The sequence below is a fragment of the Hemibagrus wyckioides genome, linkage group LG06 (assembly GCF_019097595.1).
Source record: "Hemibagrus wyckioides isolate EC202008001 linkage group LG06, SWU_Hwy_1.0, whole genome shotgun sequence".
NCBI classification, from domain to species: domain Eukaryota; kingdom Metazoa; phylum Chordata; class Actinopteri; order Siluriformes; family Bagridae; genus Hemibagrus; species Hemibagrus wyckioides.
Window position 1 is genome coordinate 44,273,393 of NC_080715.1, and position 24,618 is coordinate 44,298,010.

The 24,618-nt window shown below is 39.3% G+C and overlaps 4 protein-coding genes and 1 pseudogene across 6 annotated transcripts in view; all 5 read right to left on the minus strand.

Moving 5' to 3' along the window:
• LOC131354587 (trace amine-associated receptor 6-like) overlaps positions 1-24,618 on the minus strand; it is a 181,287-nt gene that overhangs the window by 110,042 nt on the left and 46,627 nt on the right. The gene's annotated exons all lie outside the window — the stretch shown is intronic.
• On the minus strand, positions 593-1,579 carry LOC131354609 (trace amine-associated receptor 13c-like). The gene has a single exon (XM_058392464.1). It carries the CDS (start codon positions 1,574-1,576, stop codon positions 593-595), a length of 984 nt encoding a protein of 327 aa, XP_058248447.1. The 5' UTR covers positions 1,577-1,579.
• On the minus strand, positions 4,496-5,488 carry LOC131354596 (trace amine-associated receptor 13c-like). Its single transcript, XM_058392450.1, has one exon. It carries the CDS (start codon positions 5,486-5,488, stop codon positions 4,496-4,498), a length of 993 nt encoding a protein of 330 aa, XP_058248433.1.
• On the minus strand, positions 16,206-17,125 carry LOC131354605 (trace amine-associated receptor 13c-like; annotated as a pseudogene).
• Positions 23,314-24,376, minus strand: LOC131354598 (trace amine-associated receptor 13c-like). Its single transcript, XM_058392452.1, has one exon. It carries the CDS (start codon positions 24,374-24,376, stop codon positions 23,384-23,386), a length of 993 nt encoding a protein of 330 aa, XP_058248435.1. The 3' UTR covers positions 23,314-23,383.

Below are 24,618 nucleotides of genomic sequence, written 5' to 3' on the forward strand. Positions count from 1 at the left end.
CTCATCACAAAACATTTTTAGATGAGCCTTATATTTGATTTACATCACATTTAAATTGCATTAGCTGTCTGGCCCTTACCTGTTAGAACCAAAATCTGTAATTACTCTCTCCTGTGCTAATATGATTGACAGTACACAGTCAGAAGTTCGTAATCAGTTTACCTTTCTACCACCAGGGGATCCTGCATACACATGGAGATGGGTGTGTGGAAATATACACACACTGACATGCACAAGCAAATCTTGATAAATCAAGTTCAATGCATAAAAATATGTGTAAACTAATCTATGAGACTGTAATATAATTTATTTTTCATATTATAGTTAACATTAGTTATATTTTAGTTAAGACAAAAGTTAAATTTTGAAACTCAAGCATCTTAACACGTCCATATTCCTGTACACACAGGGCTTATAACAACATGTTATTAAAAGACAAACAATGCATCAGGAATACCTGAAGTTTTAAAACAAGAATTAGTACCTTTTCACACGCTCTGTTAGATTTGTTAGGATATTATAATATTTAAATGACATCTAGTACAATAGTAACATATGGGAACATCATTAGAAGGAGTGGGAAAAACAGGCTTCATGAAAGAACATTGATTAATGCAGAGTCTGTCTGGAATATTTGCAAAGTTATAGTTAATTTAATGCACCTTCTGAACCACGGGTAAAACAGAGCATAAATAAACGGATTAATGGTGCAATTAAGACAAATCAAGACAGTGGCTTTCTGAAATGTTTCTAACTGTAATTCAATAACATAACCTAACAAACTATAAATAAAATATGGAAGTAAACACACCAGAAACACAGACACTAAAATGCCGAGGACTTTAGCTGCTTTTCTCTCAGATTTCATGGCGTGTGAGGTGATTTTCTGTGTTTTAGGCCGTGTGTGATTATTAAGCTCTCTGATAGCAGTGGCATGTTTCTTAGCAATCACAAAAACTCGAGTATACAATATGATTATGACAGAAAGTGGAAATATAAACGAATATATGAGATCAATTATAGACCAAAACACGTTCAGAGAGAGAAAACATTCACCAGGACACATGAAAGAGCTCATGAAGTCTACATTGAAATAAAAAAGGAGAAAGTTATAGGCTACCACCACACACCAGTCAGAAACAATTACAACACGAGTGATTCTCACAGAGACTCTGTTCATGTAGAGAAATGGGTTTGAGAGAGCCAAATAGCGATCCACAGCAATCAGAACCATATGATATATTGATAAGGTCATCAGGAAGGAGGCAGTCATCATAACACATATGCAGAAATGTGTTCCAAAAATCCAACATGACTCAATCATCCAGATTAACATTGACAGCATCACTAAAGCTCCAATGAAGAAATCTGTCACAGCCAGAGAGAGCACCAGCATGTTGGTTGGTGTGTGAAGCTGCTTGAAGTGAAGAACAGAGATGATGACCAGCAGATTTCCACACACTGTTAGCAGAACCACAGCAGCTGAACACACGTACAGTAAGATATAAACTGCAGGAGATACAGATCTCTCTGGACAGGAGAAATGCTCACAGCGATCAGACTGATTAAATTCCATCAAGTTAATCAAAGCAGCATTTTTGTGTTGCATAAAGATTTAAAAAAAAAATACCTCTTGTTGGTATCACTGTAAATCAGTAGTAAAATGTCACACTTAATTTACCTATGACTCGAGCAGCTCTGGTGTTTTTATAGTTTTGGAATTGATTACACCCACAAGTTTGAGTGACAGCATAATATGTATGATGTCATACCCTGGCCTAGAGTTTTTTTGTTTTGTTTTTTTTCCTGGTAGGAAGATAAACATGATGTTAGTGTGTGCTCAAAGTTCATATGCTGAAAATCTGCCCTATAGATTAAGAATAAGTGATGAAACAAATTAAATGATGATTTACTGACAATTCTTCTATCTAGTCAGGCACATGCAAGACAGCCCAGCAAAACCCACCCTTTGTGCATTTGTGACTGCTTGGGTGTCCAGCCAAAGAAACAACTACAGCCTAGAGGCCTTTTGGAACCTTCAAATTGTCCAAACTGTCGAATCCTGCCTCGTTAGATAAGTGCCACTGCTGAAAGTGGTGACACTCCCAACTACTCCCTGGTGCTGCAAGTAATCTTTCTAGACCTCAAATTCTTACCATTCAGACAATGTTTTAATGGTCTGATATATTAATCACCAGGGTTAAATACAAGGTTGGATGGTGCTCTCTCCACATTGAATGAAAAAATTTCAGATTGGCCCACATATGGTAAGCCTCAATGAAACCAAGTCAGTTACTGCATTTTCATATTTACTGAACATTTACAGCATTTAGACTCCCTTAATCAGAGCTACTTAGGGAAATGCTTTGGTGTCTCTTAAAAAGTATCCTCATGTTTATTCAATAGGTTTGGGATTGGAGAATCAAACATCCTGTAATGCTGTTGGAGAGGCTATCATTGTGTGAAAAAAACAAACAAGCCTATTATTATTATTATTATTATTATTATTATTATTATTATTATAATAATTATAAGTGTTGTCAATAGATCAAGTGCTATGTCATGTCCTTGGTGAATATGTTCATCTTTAGTCATCAGCTGAAGTTACTCAGCTGTTCGGGCAGCTGGGACAGAGAAATCTCAGCAATTGGGTAATAAATACAAAGAAAACCGTTGCAGATGGAATAACTCAATGTTATCACTTACATAGGGAGTAAGAGAGTTTAATATTAATAAGTGTGAGTGTGGAATAGTGGTGGAATAAATAGTAATTTAATATTGGTAATATCTTGATCAGAGGATATGTTGTTGGGAAATCATGTAAGCGCAACTCAGTCAGGTTTTACAAATTGTGAGTTAAGTGAACCTGCTCTCATGTATGAACAGTAGCTGTTTTATAAGCCATAGATCCAGAGCAAGTGCAGGAATGTTGCTAGCTGCGGAGGTGGGGTGTGGTCGAGCACTGGTTTGTGAATATAGAGGGAAATGAGCAGTAAAGATTTCACATGTGTTGAACGGTACTAATGACTGTTTTCTGTGGCAGTGAGATGACAAGTGCAAAAAGAGCAATAAATAGTTTTTATTTTTAAGCCTTTTACATCTAAATCTTTAAGCCTGCCTCCAGTTTCCTCTTTCATGAACCATTGCTACATTGGTGCCAAAACCAGCATCAAGTGCTCCTGGACTTAGCAGGGTTAGTTGGAGGATGGCAGCTGCTCCTCAGCCTGGTCTGTCAAAGAGGTACTTCAGCAGTAGCCGTGGAGGCTATGCTAGGAGTCTAGGAAGGGCAACCATGTAAATTGTGAGCAAGAAAAAAATCAGTAATCCAGGGAGCAGAGTTACCTCTCTATGACCTTAACCTGTCCCATCTCGCTGGAAACGAGGGCCCATTGTGCTTGACATCACAAAATGTTACTGGAAAAGTTCAAAGCAATCTAATGTTACAGTAAAATAAAAATGCTGGCTAACTTTTTTGAAAATGTTAATTGTTTTGACATAAATCCATGTATCTATGCAATACTGTTTTTTTCTTGCTCACAATTTACAGGGCAGCCCTCGTAGACTTCTAGCAGACACACCCTTTCTCCTCAGGTCAAAATATTGTTTATTTGGGAGCTGTGATTGACATGGATAAGTGAGTATAATATCCCTCCAACCAAGAAAATACAGCAACTTTTGCTCCCATGGCTGCTTGCTGTGGATGGTTGTGGCATCACTACAGTTCAATCTGGAAATGGTTGGTTGAGGGATTTTCTGTTGAATGCCTCAGGAGCCTACATGTTTTGTTAACAGCAGCTATAAAAGAAATTCCCTTAGACCTTCTGAAATAAGTCACTTAAAAAGTGGGGTATTAACCCCATATACCATAGACAGTGGTGTGACTCAGTGAGAGGAGAACAAGCTCTTATGCTCAAGGTTTGAAGCTTTTCTCATAGAAGTGTTTTGACTGCTTTGAAGCAGGATGGTGCCACAGAAGCACAGAAGGTGTGTGGCGCATGATTGTGAGAGTGTCTATTTGGTAGATACACATTTACATCAAATGCCCTTATCTAGAGCACCTTTGTGAAATGTTTTTTCCTATCAAATACATATGCTCAAAATAAAAGTACCAGCTTAATGAAAACCCCCTTTTTTTTGTAAAACATGTCTATAGCACAGATTACAAAATAAATAATTTTATTTAATATATTTTATTTATTTAATTTTATTCCAAAATGTAACTTAAAAGGGTGGCTACTGCTACAGTTTTATCAATAAAATCATAGTAAATGATTCCTTTTTATTTTTACAATCCTATTTGTCTTCAGCGTTTATGTGTAAATTTCCAGTATTGTGGACATTCCCGGTACTCAAATATTTTTTTCTAATTTTTTGTTTTTAACTAACACACACACGTAATATTACATTATATGTAATATGATGTTGCAATTATGGCTTGTATAATATAAAAGTAATATCTGATCTCATTTACAGAAGAGTGGAAAAAGTAGGCCTTTCATGAAAGAACATTGATTAATGCAGAGTCTGGTTGCAATATTCGTAGAGTCAGGATTAACTTAATGCACCTCCTAAACCACGGGTAATACAGAGCATAAATAACTGGATTAATGGTGGAGTTTATATAACCCACAATCATGATTTTCTGAATTGTTTCTGTCTGTAGTTCAATAACATTACCTAATAAGCTGTAAATAAAATATGGAAGTAAACACACCAGAAACACAGACACTAAAATGCCGAGGACTTTAGCTGCTTTTCTCTCAGATTTCATGGAGTGTGAGGTGATTTTCTGTGTTTTAGGTCGTGTGTGATTATTAAGCTCTCTGATAGCAGTGGCATGTTTCTTAGCAATCACAAACACTAGAGTATACAATATGATTATGACAGAAAGGGGAAAAATACAGGAAATTACAAGGTCAATAACAGACCCAACTTCAGTCAGAATGAACACACACTCTCCAGGACACAGTACAAAACTCGTAAAGATTCCACTGAAATAATGAAATGTTATGGTATACACCATACACACACACCAGTTAGATGAAACCACAGTGCATATTGTTTTCACAGTGATTGTCTTTGTATAGAAAAAGGGGTTTGAGAGAGCCAAATACCGATCTACAGCAATCAGAGCCACATTATAGATGGATAAGGTTGTAAGGAATCCAGCAATCAACAAAAAAACAATGCAGAAAACTTTCCAAGAAATCCAGCAAGACTCGATTGACCAGGTTAATAATGATGGCATAACAAAAGTGCCAATGAAAAAATCCGACACAGCCAGAGAGAGCACCAGCGTGTTGGTTGGTGTGTGAAGCTGCTTGAAGTGAAGAACAGAGATGATGACCAGCAGATTTCCACACACTGTTAGCAGAACCACAGCAGCTGAACACACGTACAGTAAGATATAAACTGCAGGAGATACAGATCTCTCTGGACAGGAGAAATGCTCACAGCGATCAGACTGATTAAACTCCATCAAGTTCATCAATACAATATTTCTCAATTGTCTATAGAGTTTAAAGAAAGAGCTCATAGACTGGATGCTCCCATTCTATAAGGTTACTGTAAGAAGTAATAATTAAGTATCTTATTCCACAGAAGCAGGGTATTTATAGTATAAAAACTGATCACGCCTCCTTGAGTTTGAGTGACAGCATATATATGAGGTCATGCCTTTTTGGAAAGAAAGAGAATTAAAAGAGTTACTATGCCGTTGTTTTTTTTTTTTTGCTAACAAAGCTTCAATTAAATATCTACACAAATCACTTATTTTAAGAGATATAAGAAAGATGGCCCAAACAATGAAGTATAAGTGTTAAATAAATACATTCATTAAAATAAAAATGGCTATAATAAATAGAATATTATCTTTGATTTACAGGTACCTACACTATTTAGTGCAGGAGAATAATGATTTGATCATCATAATCTCTGTAATGATAAAGAATAATGCTTTTATTTAGCTTAGTGAAGGAGCTTAGTGACCTTTTTTTTTAAGTTCCAGTTAATACAGCTTCTCGGTGGACTTCCGGTATGCAACTGAAGGAGTGAGGCATGCCCAGGAGCACCTCCGTAAATTTAATCTCGTTTCATCAATTAACGGGAACATTACATATTCTTAATTTCTTAAGACAGTGCCAGAAATGCCAGCGAACTTTGAATACTAACTTAAGCTTGTCCTGGTAGCTACCATGCCGAGACCTAGACGTGTCTCCCCAGCTCTCGACAAAGTTGACGATTCCGCCAACATGTCCGCTGAGGCCTCGAGTCTGACCCCAGCTCTTTTAAAAGAGACGCTTACCACAACAATTCACGACGAAATTGCTTCACTAAGATCCGAGTTTCTTGAGGAAATTCGGGCCTCTACAGCTACACTTCAAGCCAATATTTCCAGTCATAGCTCCAAAATTAAAGACATTGAAACCTCTATTAACAGTGCGGATGAAAGGCTCGACATTTTAGAGCGTAAGTCTCGGTCCCTGGAAAGGGATAACGAGTTGAAGAACAAGGCGGAGGACTTGGAAAACCGTTCCAGGCGAAATAATCTCCATATACCGGGAATCCCAGAGAATGCTGAAGCGCCCAAGCCCTCTAGCTTCATGGCTGCATTCTTCGCAGAAATTTTCGGGGATAAATTAACTCTGACGCCGGAGATTTAGCATGCAAACTGTTCCCTCGCACCCAAACCGCGGCCTGGCGCACATCTGCGACCCATGATCGTTCGCTTTCTTTGTTTCCGAGCCAGAGAAGAAATCCTTCATCTATCACGTGAGCATGAAGTGATGCACTAAAAGGAATCCAGAATTTCGATATTCCCAGACTTTTCAGTGGAGCTTAAGAAATGGCGAGACCAGTTTAAGTCAGTCAAGGCCGACCTACACAGTGCTGGTGTCAAATTCAGGATGCTCTATCCCTGCAGACTTCTTTCATTTAACGGCGAATCACACAGTTTTAACACCCCTGTATCCGCCTCTATGTTCCATTCCACAGTGATTAAACCCCTTCAGCCCGGCAAGAAGTCTGCTGCGGACACTAATAACTAGCAGATTTTTTCTGGTCCATGTTCGACTTGGGACAGTACGTGAGTAAGGTGGCTTAAGTAATATTTCAAAGCCCGAACGGTTTGGTTATGTTACTAAAAGACAGCACTGTCGTAGCCTTTGTTTCCTAGATATCTACAGACTACATGTTGATCTTTTTTATCTATATACAGTCTGTTACCTGTGTGATGTTCCCAATGTTGTGACATGTTTACAATTTGTTACGGAGCTCTCTTCGCATGTTCGGCGGAGAGTAGGTGCTTATGTTGTATGAAAATGGGCAATGGTCATTTGACTTATCGAGGGTTGTTTTTTTTTCCTGATTATTCTCAGACTTGTCAAGACAGAAGAGAGTCATTCCATTTTATTTCATCATCTCTTTTTGCTGTTGTAGCCAATGACCACTAACATGTGCAGTGTTCAGTCAGGAGGTTCCAGTGTTAATTTTATTAGCTGGAACATCAAAGGTTTAAATAGTCCGATTAAACACAGCAAGGTGTTGTCTCACTTAGAACATTTAAATACTCACATTGGCTTTTTGCAGGAGACCCACTTAAAAAACTCTGATCATGTCAGAATCCATAAGAAATGGATTGGACAATTATTTCATTCTAAATTTTTGAGCAAATCTAGAGGTGTGGCAATTATAATTAATAAGTGCATTCAGTTTTCCCCTTCACAAATTATAGCTGGCTCTTGCAGTAGATACGTTATTGTGTCTGGCCTATTATATGGGATAACAGTGACACTGGCCAACATATACACACCCAATTATGATGATGTAAACTTTATCCAGAAAATATTCTCTTTACTTCCTGATTTAAATTCACATTATCTCATTATGGGAGGCATTATGGATTTTAATTTTATTCTGAATCCTTCTCTTGACCGCTCATCCAACAAACCCACCCAACTTTCCAAAACCACAAATGCACTTCAGTCACTTTTAAATACCTGTGGTCAAGCCGATGTATGGCGGTTTTAACCCCACAGCACAACAATATTCTTTCTTCTCCCATGTCCACCATAAATACTCACGTATTGATTACTTCTTCTTAGATAAGAAACTGCTACCCAAAGTGAAATCCTGTTCATATAGCAGCATTGTAATATCTGATCACGCCCCACTTGCACTGTCTCTTCTGTTCCAGGATAGGATGTTTAGTCCCGGATGCTGGAGACTTAATTCCCTTCTTCTCTCTGATAAGAATTTTTGTGATTCATTAAAAGAACAGTTAGATATATTTTTAGAGATAAACACCATCCCTGAAACTTCACCTTCTTCAATTTGGGAAGCCCTAAAAGCATATACTCGTGGTCTGATCATTTCGTACTCAGCCGGGATAAATAGACAATGAAGAAAGAAGTTAGAGGAGTTATCTCTTGAAATTCTTCAGATTGATTCAACTTATGCAACTTCTTCGGATTCAGAAATTTACCAGAAGAGACAAACTACATTTTTCGAACATGGTGACAAGGCACGTAAACTTCTTGCACTTCAGTTAAAGGAAAAGTCAGCCCAAAATGTTATTTCACAAATTAGGTCCCCAAGCGGTAATTTGATTATTGATCCGATCAGTATTACCACACATTTTAAGGATTACTACTCTTTACTCTATGAATCAGAGACTCCTACTGATAAACCTCTTATGGAATGTTTTTTTTTTACCTTTGCCCATACCTGTAATTTCGGACACAGTGAGGAAGGAGTTGGACGTACCTTTTTCCAAAGAAGAGATAGTGCAAGCTGTCCAGAGCATGCAGAATTGCAAGACCCCTGGACCGGATGGGTTCCCTGTCGAATTTTTTAAGATGTTCTCTCAAACACTTAAAACCTCACCCTCTAAATATCTTACTGGACTCCATTGATAAGGGATGTCTACCATCAACTCTCTGTCAGTCTTATATTTCCTTGATCTTAAAAAAGGACAAAGACCCACTTGACTGCAGCTCTTACAGGCCAATTAGTCTTTTGAATATGGATGTAAAGATACTGGCTAAAATCCTCGCAAAATGCCTCGAGTCTGTTCTACCTGTTATCATACATAGCGACCAAACAGGTTTTTATTAAAAATAGATTATTGTCTCATAATATAAGAAGAGCATTGAATATAATTTACTCTTCAAATTCACACCCTTCTTCTGCTGGATGTGGAGAAAGCTTTCGATCAGGTGGAATGGGATTACCTCTTTTTTGTGCTAGAGAAATTCAGATTTGGCAACACGTTCATATCTTGGATTAAACTTTTATATTCCCTTTCTATATGCGCGGTCCGTGTCAATGGAGTATTTTCTTCTAATTTTCCCCTGAAACGTGGTACAAGACAAGGTTGCCTACTCTCACCTTTGCTTTTTGCATTGGTAATAGAATGCTTGGCAATTGCCATTCGCACTGAGCAGGCTATGCAGAGAATTAAGAAAGCAGAGACTATTCACAAAATCTCACTATATGCTGACAACATACTGCTTTATATTTCAGATCCGGCTGTTTCTCTGCCTGAGGTTCTGGGAATAATAAACTCCTTTAGTAAATTCTCTGGCTATAAGTTGAATACTAACAAAAGTGAGTTGTATCCAATAAACTTTCAAATTTCTGTTTTACCATTTGGTGCATCAAATGGGTTTAAAGTCACTCTTCATAGTTTTAAATATTTAGGTACAACAGTTACACGTAAATGGTCAGATCTTTTCAAGGCCCATTTCACTGCACTTCTTCAGAGAGTGCAGAAAGATTTTGTTTGCTGGTCAGCTCTTCCCCTCTCTCTGGCTGGTCGTGTGAACTCAGTGAAGATGAACGTGTTGCCTAAATTCTTGTATTTATTTCAATGTGTTCCTATTTTCATACCTAAATCCTTTTTAAAAACACTTAATCAACACATTTCATCTTTTATTTGGAACAAAGGAGCAGCCAGAATTCACAGGGAAATACTTCACAAACTGAAACTCGAGGGTGGGCTTGCCCTTCCTAATTTTTTATTTTACTACTGGGCTGCAAACATACACTCTATACTGTTCTGGTTTCAGAGTCATTTTGGGCAGAGTCTAATTGGGTTATTATTGAAGATGGTTCCTGCTCCCCAGCTTCCCCTGCGGTACTCTTGTGCGGCCCTATCACTGCCATCTCGCGCTGTCCATATGGTAATCTCAGTGTCCGGCAAACATTACGAATCTGGTTCCAATTCCGTACCCATTTCGGCCTTCAGCGTTTGCCGGTGGTTTTACCTATTAATCGTAACCTTCTATTTCCCCCTTCACTTAACAACAAGGCGTGTAATGCTTGGTAAAGAGCAGGGATTTCAGTTGTTAATGACATTTATATTGATAATATCTTTCCCAATTTCACACAGCTGACGCAAAAATTTTCCCTCTCTAATGTACACTTTTTTAGATATTTGCTTATTAAACTTTATTTGTTTATTAACTTTATTAAAAATTCATTTCCTGACTTTCCGAACCGTCCTCCAAAATCCCAGATAGATCATATTCTTGAAGTATCCCTGGACAAAAGGGGTGCACTGTCCACTTTATACAGATTGATCTCCACCATCACCACCTCCTCTCTCTCCTTTATTAAACAGCAGTGGGAATCGGATCTTTGCTTTACATTTGAAGACTTGGAACCAGATCTTGTCCCATGTCCATACCTCTATCTGTGCATGACAGCCTCATCCAGCTAAAACTTATTCATTGGGTTTATTGGACAAAAGTGAGGCTGGCAAAAATCAAGCAGGGTATTGATCCCCTGTGTGATCGTTGCCATCAGGCCCCGGCTGATTTAATACATATGTTCTGGTCATGCCCATCTATAACGTCTTTCTGGCTGTCAATTTTTAATTGCTTCTCCATAGTGTCAAAGAAACAGATTGTGCCTTGTCCTCTGGTTGCACTTTACAGACTCTCCCCAAATGTCACTGGCCTACCTGGGTATACGGCAAACGCTTTCGCTTTCCTAACATTACTGGCTAGACACCGCATTCTCCTGCTATGGAAACAATGTTTTCCTCCATCTTTTGATGACTGGCTCAATGATGCAATGAACTTCATTCATTTAGAAAAAATCAGGTAAAGGCAACAGCGGTATGTTTTCAGAGACTTGGGATCCATTCATTGTTTTATTTTCTGAAAACGTTAGTAGTACTTCTATATCTTGTCACCATTAAGATGTTACCATAAGGATGTCTTGAATCTGTTGAGATGAGTTTAATTTTATGTGCATGTGTGTTTAAACATTTGTCCATGTATACTTAATATCTGTGAATGCTTAACATGCACAAATTTCTGTTTTTTGGTTTTGTTTTGTTTGTGTTTTAGTTTGTTTTGGTTTAGGGGTGGGTTGGGGATAATGTCTTTCACTATTTTCTTGTATTCGCATCCTGTTGTTATTGTAAAAATCTAATAATCTCCGGTTGAGTGGACGCTGGCTCGTGCTTGCTGCCGCTGCTCTCCGGCAGTGTGTGTGTTTGTTTTGTTTTGCTTCCGAGGTCTGTTTGCCTTATTACCTAAACTATTCTGAGTTTTCGTCTACAATGTGGGTCGGCTGGATTTATTTCTGGTATGCCATCGTTTGGCTTCTCCTGTTGCCTGTCTACAAACCTGCAACAGGATTGCTCCAGCTACTCCGGCTTCGTCTTCACCTGTCGGAGCCTTCACCGGCGCTACATCTTCACCCGGATATTGCTCACCTGCCTCGTCGTAGATACATCCATCGAGGGTCACATCGGAGTTTCCACTTCGACAACCCTACGGGAATAAAATCCATCTCGACTTCTTCTCAACGTCCTTCGCGCTACACTGGCCGGGGTGTTGATCACAGTGTTAGCTAGACCAGGTAGGTCGGCTAATGCTAATGTCAAATGTGATAACACCACCATGAACTTCGGTCTACTAAATATCCGCTCTCTAATGAGCAAGGGTCATCTTATCCAGGATCTCCTCACCGACTGAATGTTTGACTTTTGACTCACTGTTTGACAGAAACTTGGCAACAACCCAATGACTTTTCCACCCTTAATGAGTCCACTCCTCCTGGGTTTGTTTATATCTGTAAACCTCGTGGCTCTGGCCGTGGAGGTGGTCTCGCGATTATTCACCGTGAGAAGTGGAAAGTCTTGCCAGTGTCCGCTCCTGCATTTGACTCTTTCGAATCAACTGTGTGTGAACTCCCTGGGCCCACTCCCACCATCGTTGCAGTGGTTTATCGCCCCCCTAAACCAAAAAACAATTATACATCTGATTTTGCTGCTTTTCTCACCCACTTAATCACTCTTTTCTCCAATATAATATTGTTGGGTGACTTTAATATACAGATTGACAATATTAACCACCCTCTTACTAGAGACTTTGTTGCCTGTCTTGAGAGTTTTGGTTTCTGGCAGCATATTGACTTTCCTACTCACTCAAAGGGACACATTTTGGACTTAATTTGCTGTTCAGGTATTCTATTCCACTGTTATGCGGATGACACCCAACTCTATTACTCTAGCGAACCTAATGCTACCCTCCCTCCTTCCTTTCTTCTTGACTGCTTTAATGAACTCAAATCCTGGTTCTCTTCCAACTTCCTCAAACTAAATAGTAAGAAAACTGAATTTCTTTTAATTAGTACTAAATCAACTTTATCTAAAATAAATAGCTTCTCTCTCTATTGACAATTCTATTGTTTCCCCTTCTACTCAGGTTAAGAGTTTGGGTGTCCTCCTGGACAGTACACTCTCATTTCAAAACATAAGGAAATTTAAGCAACTTTGACAAGGGCCAAACGGTTGTGTCTAGACAACTGGGTCAGAAAAGCAGGTCTTGTGTGGTGTCTTGTGTAGTGTGTAAGTAGGCAGTGGTTAGTACCTACCAAAGGTGCTCCAAGTAAGGTCAACCAATAAACCAGTGACAGGGTCATGAACCCCAAAGCTCACTGTTCCATGTAAAGCCTAACCCACCAGAAGAGTTTCTGTAGCACAAACTGCTGGAAAATTAAATTCTGGCTCTAATATAAGGGAGTCAGATCATACAGAGCATCACAGAGAATCACTGCATAGGGGCAGAGTATCAGAGTGACCAGGCTGACTCCTGAACTCCATTGAAAGTTCCTACACTGGTCAAAACTGGACCATGGAACAGTGGAAGGAGGAGGTCGGGTCTAATGAATAACATTCTCTTTTACATCATGTGAACAGGCGTGTGCATCGCATACCTGGGGAAGAGACGGCACCAAAATGGAGTCTATAGAAGCAGTGTGATGTTCTGAACAATGTTCTGCTGGGAAACCTTAGGTCCTGGAGTTCATGTGGATATTACTTTGACAAGTACAGTATAACCTACCTAAACATTGTTGCAGATCAAGTTTACCCCCTCATTGCAATGGTATTTCCTAAAGGAAGTGTCTTCTTTCAGCAACATGATGCTCGCTGACACACTGCAGACATTGTTCAGGAATGAGTTAGAGAACAAGGTGCTGACATGGCCAAACTCCCCAGATCCCAGACTAATAGACAAGAGGTTGGACATCCCGGGAAACATAGCTGACTCAATAATGAGGTAGGGCAGCCTGTGCAACATCACTAAAGTGCCACCTAGACAATGCAATCTTTTTGCTCAGAGTAAAACAGGATAAAGGCTGGTGAGGAAAGCTGCAGTAAGGCTAATAGCCATTGTGTAAAGTTCAATCTCATGTCAAGGCTGTGAGAAGTTCAGTCTCATACCCTTTCCTGCAGGATCGGATCATCAGTATTCTCAATGGGTCTAATGGAATCAAGAAAATTTCTGATTGTGGATTAACTAATGCTCACAGCGACCAGATTGATTAAACTCTGTCAGGATCACGAATACAACACTTCCCTAATATCTGTAGAGTTTAAAGAAGTAGCTCATATATTGGATGACCTTGGAAAATGTTAAGTGTAAAATATGCAAAAAGAAGAAAATGACTTAAAGTTCAAATAGCCCTAGTGATTACCTTCTGACATTCCGTTATGGCTGATGCTATGAGAACGCTTCATTGAGGAAAATGTATCTGAACCTGTGTGCACACACACCAATTGACTGGCTCAGATAGGACATGTGACAAAGGGCATATGTGCCAACAAGTCCATATAAAGGCATCTATACTATATTGCCAAAAGTATTCGCTCACCCATCCAAATAATCAGAATCAGGTGTTCCAATCACTTCCATGGCCACAGGTGTACAAAATCAAGCACCTAGGCATGCAGACTGTTTTTACAAACATTTGTGAAAGAATGGGTCGCTCTCAGGAGCTCAGTGAATTCCAGCGTGGAACTGTGATAGGATGCCACCTGTGCAACAAATCCAGTCGTGAAATTTCCTCGCTCCTAAATATTCCAAAGTCAACTGTCAGCTGTATTATAAGAACGTGGAAGTGTTTGGGAACGACAGCAACTCAGCCACGAAGTGGTAGGCCACGTAAACTGACGGAGCGGGGTCAGCGGATGCTGAGGCACATAGTGCAAAGAGGTCGCCAACTTTCTGCAGAGTCAATCACTACAGACCTCCAAACTTCATGTGGCCTTCAGATTAGCTCAAGAACAGTGCGCCGAGAGCTTCATGGAATGGGTTTCCATGGCCGAGCAGCTGCATCCAAGCCATACATCACCAAGTGCAATGCAAAGCGTCGGATACAGTGGTGTAAAGCACGCCACCACTGGACTCTAGAGCAGTGGAGACGCGTTCTCTGGAGTGACGAATCGCGCTTCTCCATCTGGCAATCTGATGGACGAGTCTGGGTTTGGCGGTTGCCAGGAGAACGGTACTTGTCTGACTGCATTGTGCCAAGTGTAAAGTTTGGTGGAGGGGGGATTATGGTGTGGGGTTGTTTTTCAGGAGCTGGGCTTGGCCCCTTAGTTCCAGTGAAAGGAACTCTGAATGCTTCAGCATACCAAGACATTTTAGACAATTCCATGCTCCCAACTTTGTGGGAACAGTTTGGAGCTGGCCCCTTCCTCTTCCAACATGACTGTGCACCAGTGCACAAAGCAAGGTCCATAAAGACATGGATGACAGTCTGGTGTGGATGAACTTGACTGGCCTGCACAGAGTCCTGACCTCAACCCGATAGAACACCTTTGGGATGAATTAGAGCGGAGACTGAGAGCCAGGCCTTCTCGTCCAACATCAGTGTGTGACCTCACAAATGCACTTCTGGAAGAATGGTCAAAAATTCCCATAAACACACTCCTAAACCTTGTGGACAGCCTTCCCAGAAGAGTTGAAGCTGTTATAGCTGCAAAGGGTGGACCGACGTCATATTGAACCCTATGGATTAGGAATGGGATGTCACTTAAGTTCATATGAGAGTCAAGGCAGGTGAGCGAATACTTTTGGCAATATAGTGTATATTACATCTAAGAGTTTGGAGGGGTTATCAGCCTGCAATTAAATCCCAGATACAGAAATATTGTCTCAGTGACAGGGGCACATAAGGCTACCTTCTGGAGGCACCCTGTGGTACCCCATCAGAGAGAGACAGTCACCATGAATGACTTCTGGACTAGAACAGCAGGAGTGTGGAGTTTAAAACAAAACTTCCTTCCTTCCTTCATTTCTTTCTTTCTTTCTTTCTTTCTTTCTTTCTTTCTTTCTTTCTTTCTTTCCCTTCACAAACACTAACAACTGTTGGTTGGAATTTTATGCATTTATACAAATGGAATGAAAGCTTTGGAGAAAACAGTGTTTTGCTCTAACACTGCTGCTTGGTGAATATTTCCCCCATGCAAATTGTTTAGTATCAGACATACAATTTAAAAAAAGCTATTTAATTTTTCCCATAATAATGCACTGGACTAAAATTAGTACAAATTAAGTCAGTGGTTATTGTTTCCCCTATTTTATATTTTATACATCCTCATCTGTCCTTTAAATAGCCAAAATATAGAAGTTTATCGGTAGCACACTGTAGATGTGTCAAATCACAAAGATGTGTCTTTGCCTCCAAAAGATGTTCATTTCATCTATACAGCAGAGATTTCATCAAAAAAAATTATATTATTTTATAGCCAAAAAATGTTGGTCATATAGATAACACAATAGACTACACTATGTTAAATTGCCTGAGGGAATTTGATGTGTTATATACTGTATTAAGATACATATATAATATAATAGCAATATTTGGGGCTAAAATTTAGATTAAAACAAGTGACAAAAATTAATTCACGAAAGGACATTTATTAACACAGAGTCTGTACGGAATATTTGCAGAGTAATGATTAAATGAATGCACCTCCTAAACCGTGGGTAAAAAAGAGCATAAATATAAGGATTAATGGTGGAGTTAAGATAAACCACAAGTAGAAATGTTTCTGCCTGAAGTTCAATAACGTTCCCTAATAAACTGTAAATATAATATGGAAGTAAACACATCAGAAACACAGACACTAAAATGCCGAGGACTTTAGCTGCTTTTCTCTCAGATTTCATGGAGTGTGAGGTGATTTTCTGTGTTTTAGGTCGTGTGTGATTATTAAGCTCTCTGATAGCAGTGGCATGTTTCTTAGCAATCACAAAAACTCTAGTATACAATATGATTATGACAGAAAGTGGAAATATAAATGAAAATATGAGATCAATTACAGACCAAACTTCATTTAGCAAGTAAAAACATTCTCCAGGACACAATACAAAACTTGTAAAGGGCCCACTGAAATAATAAAATGCTATGTTATACACCATACACACACACCAGTTAGAATAAACCACAATGCACATCATCCTTCTAGAGATTGCATTCATGTAGAGAAACGGGTTTGCGAGAGCCAAATACCGATCTACAGCAAGAAACCTCTCCCAAAAATCCAGCATGACTCGATCATCCAGATTAACATTGATGGCATCACTAAAGCTCCAATGAGGAAATCCGACACAGCCAGAGAGAGCACCAGCGTGTTGGTTGGTGTGTGAAGCTGCTTGAAGTGAAGAACAGAGATGATGACCAGCAGATTTCCACACACTGTTAGCAGAACCACAGCAGCTGAACACACGTACAGTAAGATATAAACTGCAGGAGATACAGATCTCTCTGGACAGGAGAAATGCTCACAGCGATCAGACTGATTAAACTCCATCAGGTTCATCAATACAGTATTTCATTACTGTCTACAGTGTTTAAAGAAATAGATCATAGACTGGATACTTCCACTGTAAAATGTTAACTGTTAAAATTCATAATCAAAAATCTTATGACTAAAGCAGCTTTGCTTCTTTTATAGTATAGAAACTGATCACGCCCCCTTGAGTTTGAATGACAGCATACATATGAGGTAATGCTTTGTTGGAACTGAAGGCCAACTAGTTACTTGGAGAGAATTAAAAATGATATTATGCATTTTTTTGCAACAAAGCTTCAATTAAATATCAATACAAATTTTTGCTAAAATAAATGGCCCTATAAATAAAGAAATGTTAAAAAGATGCCAAATTGACATTTTTTAAATAAATTTGAATTTATTACAATGAAGTTGGTTATCATAAATAGGTTCTATTTTAGTGAAGTGGAATACTCTTATGACTGTCACAGGCTCTGTAACGATAAAGAAATCCTAACACTGTCATGTATTGCATGTGGCACATTATTATGTAATGCTAATTCCTACTTTTTCTTATTTGGACTGGATTTTATACCTTTTCTGAATTTTAAACCTTTTAGAAACTTCAAAAAGGAGCCTAGTGACATTTACAATCAAGTATTTTTCTAAAATCTAAAAAGTATCTAAATAAGGTAAAATGGGGGGGGGGACTGAAAACCTGGATGAATTATACATGTATGGGTCTACACTTTCATGTTCTCAATGACTAATGAGGTGTAAAGATAATTCATGACATGATGCCTATTCACACATTTATCACAATGTGCAGAGGTATTGATCTGCACAACCTGTAAAATATCGACACATACTGTACATATAGGGGCTGAAACACTGGCCAGTGTTGGGGATTTCATATTCCATAAGTGAAATAAGCGTGAAGGTTGAATTAGCAAAGCAGTAGCACAGCTGTACATAAAATATTGTATTCCACAAAACAATTTTCAAAAGAGGACAAATTGTTGGTGTGCATCTCACCAGCACAGCTGTGACCAGGACAGCAAGTCTTTGTGGTGTCTCGAGAAATTATGGTATCCAGGGTAATATTGGCATACCACAATGAAGGACCAACCACATCCAACTGTCAAAGCAAGAGGAAGCTGTTTGAAAATCATGGCATTATTTACGCCGACTACTTGTGCTAGATAGGTGAATTTCTGCCATGTACTATCAAACCATTCTAAAAGTACCATGTGCACCCAACATTTCAAACATTGCACCCTGAAGGTAGTGCAAGTGTATCAGGATGATAATGCAAAAATATGTACAGCAAGACTGGTAACAGAGTGGTTTGATGAACATGAAAGTAATGTTGAACATATTCCATGGCCTGCACAGTCACCAGATATGAATATTTGGTGGGGTGGGTCAGGAAACATTTTCCTCCACCAGCATTATGTAGTGTCCTGGTCACTTTCTGCAAGCAGAAAGGCTCAAAATACCTCTGGCTACTGCACAGGTCTTGTGTCACTCATTAACAAGAGGCTGACAAGATGCTACTCTGCTCTTTGAAACCCTTGAGGAACCTGCTGGCTTCCCTCAAATGTTTTTGTGTGATTCAGGACACTACCCAAAATCCCATATTAGCCAGTTGCTCTCAAGGCATAAGGGAAAGTTGTAGTCCTTAGGCGTCACAAAAAGTTTTGGATAAAAACTAAGATAGCAGCCTGCAAATGGCAGTAAGAGGGACCTACTGGTTTTCAATAAGAGGTTTATCCAGCGGGTATGATCAGGTCCCAGTTACTGAGAAGGATAGACCTAAGACAGCCTTTTGCACCCAATTTGGCTTATTTGAGTGTAACTGGATGCTGCTTGGGCTCTGCAGTGCTCCCAGGACTGTTCAGAGTTTAATACAACGGCTGTTTGGTGATCAGCAGTGTCAGTCTTTATTGTTATCTCAATTACATTGTGGTATTTTCTTTGGCTGTAGCACTGCATTTATGTGGTTGCCTTTTTAACCTACTGGAAGCACAAAGGGTTGAACGCTAAGTTGGGGAAGTGCTCTTTCTTACATAAAAAGCAAAAACACTAGAGGCACTTCACTTAATCGGAGGGAGGTTTAACAGAACCAAATAAAATCAAGGCAATAGCCCAGTGGTGCTGTTTTGAGGCTTACATCAGCTTACATAACTGCCAGTTCTTGCATATGCAAATTTCAAGCAGTCTTTCATTCTGGAAATTAATGCCAGTTATAGCGGACTGGGGAAGATGTATTTGAGGAAAAGGGGGGCAGGGTGCATACTATTGCTTATGCTAGTTACAGTTTTTGGCCCACAAAATGCAGTATGTCAAATTATAGATCCATGAACTGTAGGTTTGGTTTGCATGTGGGCCATGACTGAAAAGTTTAGTACATTTTTGTTAGGGCAGAAGTGTCTCAGTTATCTGGCTTCTTCTAAGCTTGGTGCCACAGAGCAGCATTGGGCTGCACAAATAGGCTGGTGGAGCAAGATGGGGTGATTTAACCCAGTGTTCATCATAATCATGGGGTTGGGAAGGATAGGTCTTCCAGGTGCTTATGTTTACCCTTGTGTTTACCCTGTGTGATGAGGTACTGTCCATGTTAGACTGGGAGCATGGGCACCAAAGGATTTTGAATATCACTGAATTGATAAGGCAGCATTGCTGGCCAAGTATGGTCAGGTTTGTGAGTTGTGCCAAGTAGCCAAGGACAAGTAACCCAGGGCCTGTAGCAACATGCGCTATTTATCATCATCTAGGCCTCATGAAATCTTGGCAATAGACTTTATTATACTCAAGCCATCCCAGATGGGAATAGTGAATGTTTTATGCCGAGTTCACACTGCACGATTTTCAAAGTGGTCAATTGTCATTGTTTTCACAGTGCACATCTATCTGGGGAAGCATGCAGTTGCTGCGGTGTTCACATTGCATGATGGATCAGTGACAGGAGGATAAACACTGCATGACTTCACAATAGGAAGAATCGCCAACAACTCTTCCTGGTCTGCAAATTGTGTTTCACAACCAAATGCGAGAAATTATAAAGAAATAACTTAAGATCACACGTGAGATCATGAGTTCTCTCACGAGACTGGAAATGGAACCCCACAAAAAGTTCACGATCTGAATGGTCTGAGCAGGGAACAAGGATTGTGTGTTCTGCATAATTGAACAAATGAATAATTTTGCAACGTACTGCTGCTGATGCAGTCAAGCAAATGTATGCTTTATTTCTGTTTGATGTAATTGTAAAGCTTATTTATTCTGATATAACTACATTCAAGACATTTTTTTCCAACCGAAGCCATGCTTGCTGATATTGTGTGATATAACTCCTCCTCCAACATCCCTCTGCCCTGTATCTTGCTCTCTCCTTGGCTGTAGGTCATCGCCGATGTATTTTTCAGTCAGAACTCTTTTCACACTTCAGGATTTTGAGTTGCCAACAGGTCCAGATATTTAGCATGGCAAATATTTCACAGGCCTCGGTGATGCACTGGTGATTCTCTCAGATCGTGTCTTTGGTAATTCACACTGCACGATTGTCATCCACGTGCACAAGCTCCAATTTGCCTTCGATTTTGGGCAGCAATTTTGCAAAACCTGTCAGCAACTGAAATTCAGGGCTAAAATCATGCAGTGTGAACTTAGCATTAGACTTATGTCTTCACAAAATACACTGTGACTGTCCTCACTCTGGACCAGCATGCTGAAACAGTAGCAAGCATATTGGTGATGGATTGGAGACTTCATTACGTAGAGAAAACTCGCACTTCACGTCATCATCCAACTGATAATGGCCAGTTTGTTCAATCATACTTTGCAAAACTTGTGTACTAAACCTGTGTCAAGGAAAAGAAATTGGGTATCATGTCTGCCTTAAGTTTGTTCTGTTATAATAACACTCCCCATCAGGCTAGTGACAAGTTCCCCCATGTCCTTATGTTTGGTCAAGAATCACAGTGAAGGCACCAAAAGAGGGTGTCACTACACTGACTTATGACCCACCATTAGTGGGTAATATGTTATATTTATACTTATATAATACTATATACACTATATTGCCAAAAGTATTTGCTCACCTGCCTTGACTCGCATATGAACTTAAGTGACATCCCATTCCTAATCCATAGGGTTCAATATGATGTCGGTCCACCCTTTGCAGCTATAACAGCTTCAACTCTTCTGGGAAGGCTGTCCACAAGGTTTAGGAGTGTATTTATGGGAATTTTTCCAGAAGCGCATTTGTGAGGTCACACACTGATGTTGGACGAGAAGGCCTGGCTCTCAGTCTCCTCTCTAATTCATCCCAAAGGTGTTCTATCGGGTTGAGGTCAGGACTCTGTGCAGGCCAGTCAAGTTCATCCACACCAGACTGTCATCCATGTCTTTATGGACCTTGCTTTGGTCACTGGTGTACAGTCATGTTGGAAGAGGAAGGGGCCAGCTCCAAACTGTTCCCACAAAGTTGGGAGCATGGAATTGTCCAAAATGTCTTGGTATGCTGAAGCATTCAGAGTTCCTTTCACTGGAACTAAGGGGCCAAGCCCAGCTCCTGAAAAACAACCCCACACCATAATCCCCCCTCCACCAAACTTTACACTTGGCACAATGCAGTCAGACAAGTACTGTTCTCCTGGCAACCGCCAGACTCGTCCATCAGATTGCCAGATGGAGAAGCGCGATTCGTCACTCCAGAGAACGCGTCTCCACTGCTCTAGAGTCCAGTGGCGGCGTGCTTTACACCACTGCATCCGACGCTTTGCATTGCACTTGGTGATGTATGGCTTGGATGCAGCTGCTCGGCCATGGAAACCCATTCTATGAAGCTCTCTGCACACTGTTCTTGAGCTAATCTGAAGGCCACATGAAGTTTGGAGGTCTGTAGCGATTGACTCTGCAGAAAGTTGGCGACCTCTTCACACTATGCGCCTCAGCATCCGCTGACCCCGCTCCGTCAGTTTACGTGGCCTACCACTTCGTGGCTGAGTTGCTGTCGTTCCCAAACACTTCCACGTTCTTATAATACAGCTGACAGTTGACTGTGGAATATTTAGGAGCGAGGAAATTTCATGACTGGATTTGTTGCACAGGTGGCATCCTATCACAGTTCCACGCTGGAATTCACTGAGCTCCTGAGAGCGACCCATTCTTTCACAAATGTTTGTAAAAACAGTCTGCATGCCTAGGTGCTTGATTTTATACACCTGTGGCCATGGAAGTGATTGGAACACCTGATTCTGATTATTTGGATGGGTGAGCGAATACTTTTGGCAATATAGTGTATTTATTTTTATATTTTCTATCCAGTCTATTCTTAGGGTATTTCTTTTTTGGTATAGATTCAGTCATTATCTTAGCTTGGTAACACTGGAACTTAAGAGCGGGGCAAAGCAGCTTTTTGTTTGTATGATTTTATCAGATGCCATTTAGCAATAAACACTGGTCTTTGTTAATCTCTTAAACCTCTTAATCTATAAAAGGTGTGCTATTGATAAAAAAATATATATATATTATTACATTATTTTTTTGTTTACATGTTTGTTTACTTATTTATTTACCTTGCAATAAAAGCTTTTTGACTTGAATAGACTCTGAAAATGGAGTGCTATGCAAAAACATGAATAAAATGAAAGCTTTCAGAAAAATAACAGTTAGCTTTCTAGGTTGTGGTTTGTTTTTGCTGCTTGTTGAATAATTCTGCCATGCAAACGCTTATCATTTTAATTCTTCTCCACAATGCTACATTAAATTAAAATTAGGCCATGCTGATGTCAATGCAGAGGTAATTTTTTCCTTTGTGTTTTAATGTCACATGCAGTCATAATATGAAATTCTGAAAACTTGCATAAAGTAACATACAATCTGTGTTACTAATGCAGTAACAGCCAAATGGAGTGAGGCATTAATTTAACATCATCTGTCCTTTAAAATGCTACATCTGTATAACACTGTAGATGTGTCATTATAAAGATATGTCTTTGCATCCAAAAGCAGTACGTCACTAAAAAGTATTCATGATCACTGTCATATTCTATGACTGCTTCTTTATGTCAAAAAAAGTGTCCTTTAAAAAAAAATGTAAATCTCCACCACAAATATATCGTTCACTATATTGTATTATATGCTGAATATAATAGTGAACAAAATATTAGTCATATATAACACAATACACTACAGTACATTATATTCACAGTGGGAATTTGATGTGTTAGAGAAGCTTAAGTTATATTTTAAATAAATGACATTTTGGGTTTATGATAAAAATTATTGACAAAAGTTAATTCATGAAAAAACATTGATTAATGCAGAGTCTGTCATAAAAATTTGCAGAGTTATGATTAAATTAAAGCATCTCCTAAACCATGGGTAAAAAAGAGCATAAATAACTGGATTAATGCTGGAATTAAGATGAACCACAACCAGAACTTTCAGCAATGTTTCTGTCTGAAGTTCAAAAAAATTCCCTAGTAAACTGTAAATATAATATGAAAGTAAACACACCAGAAACACAGACAGTAAAATGCCGAGGACTTTAGCTGCTTTTCTCTCAGATTTCATGGAGTGTGAGGTGATTTTCTGTGTTTTAGGCCGTGTGTGATTATTAAGCTCTCTGATAGCAGTGGCATGTTTCTTAGCAATCACAAAAACTCGAGTATACAATATGATTATGACAGAAAGTGGAAATATAAATGTTACAACAAGATCAATTACAGTCCAAACCTCATTTAGCAAGTAAAAACACACTCCAGGACACATTATAGTATTTTCAAAGCTCCCATTGAAATAATAAAATGCTATGCTATATACCATACACACACACCAGTTAGAATAAATCACAATGCACATCATCTTTCTAGAGATTGCATTCATGTAGAGAAACGGGTTTGAGAGAGCCAAATAACGATCTACAGCAATCAGAGCAACATTATAAATTGATATGGTTATGAGGAGACCACCAATCAACAAAAAACTGATGCAGAAACCTCTCCCAATAATCCAGCATGGCTCGATTGTCCAAATTAACATCGGGGGCATCACTAAAGCTCCAAAGAGGAAATCTGACATGGCCAGGGAGAGCACCAGCATGTTGGTTGGTGTGTGAAGCTGCTTGAAGTGAAGAACAGAGATGATGACCAGCAGATTTCCACACACTGTTAGCAGAACCACAGCAGCTGAACACACGTACAGTAAGATATAAACTGCAGGAGATACAGATCTCTCTGGACAGGAGAAATGCTCACAGCGATCAGACTGATTAAACTCTGTCAGGTTCATGAATACAGCATTTCTCAAATGTCTACAGAGTTTAAAGAAATAGCTCATATACAGGATTCTCCAACTGTAAAATGTTAACTGTATAAAAAAAGTCATAATAAAGCATCTTATTAGTCAGATGCAGTGTTTATATAGTATAGAAACTGATCACACCTCCTCGAGTTTGAGTGACAGCATACCTGTAAGGTCATGCCTTTTAGGTTATTATGCAGTTGTTTTTTTGGGAACAAAGCTTCCAATAA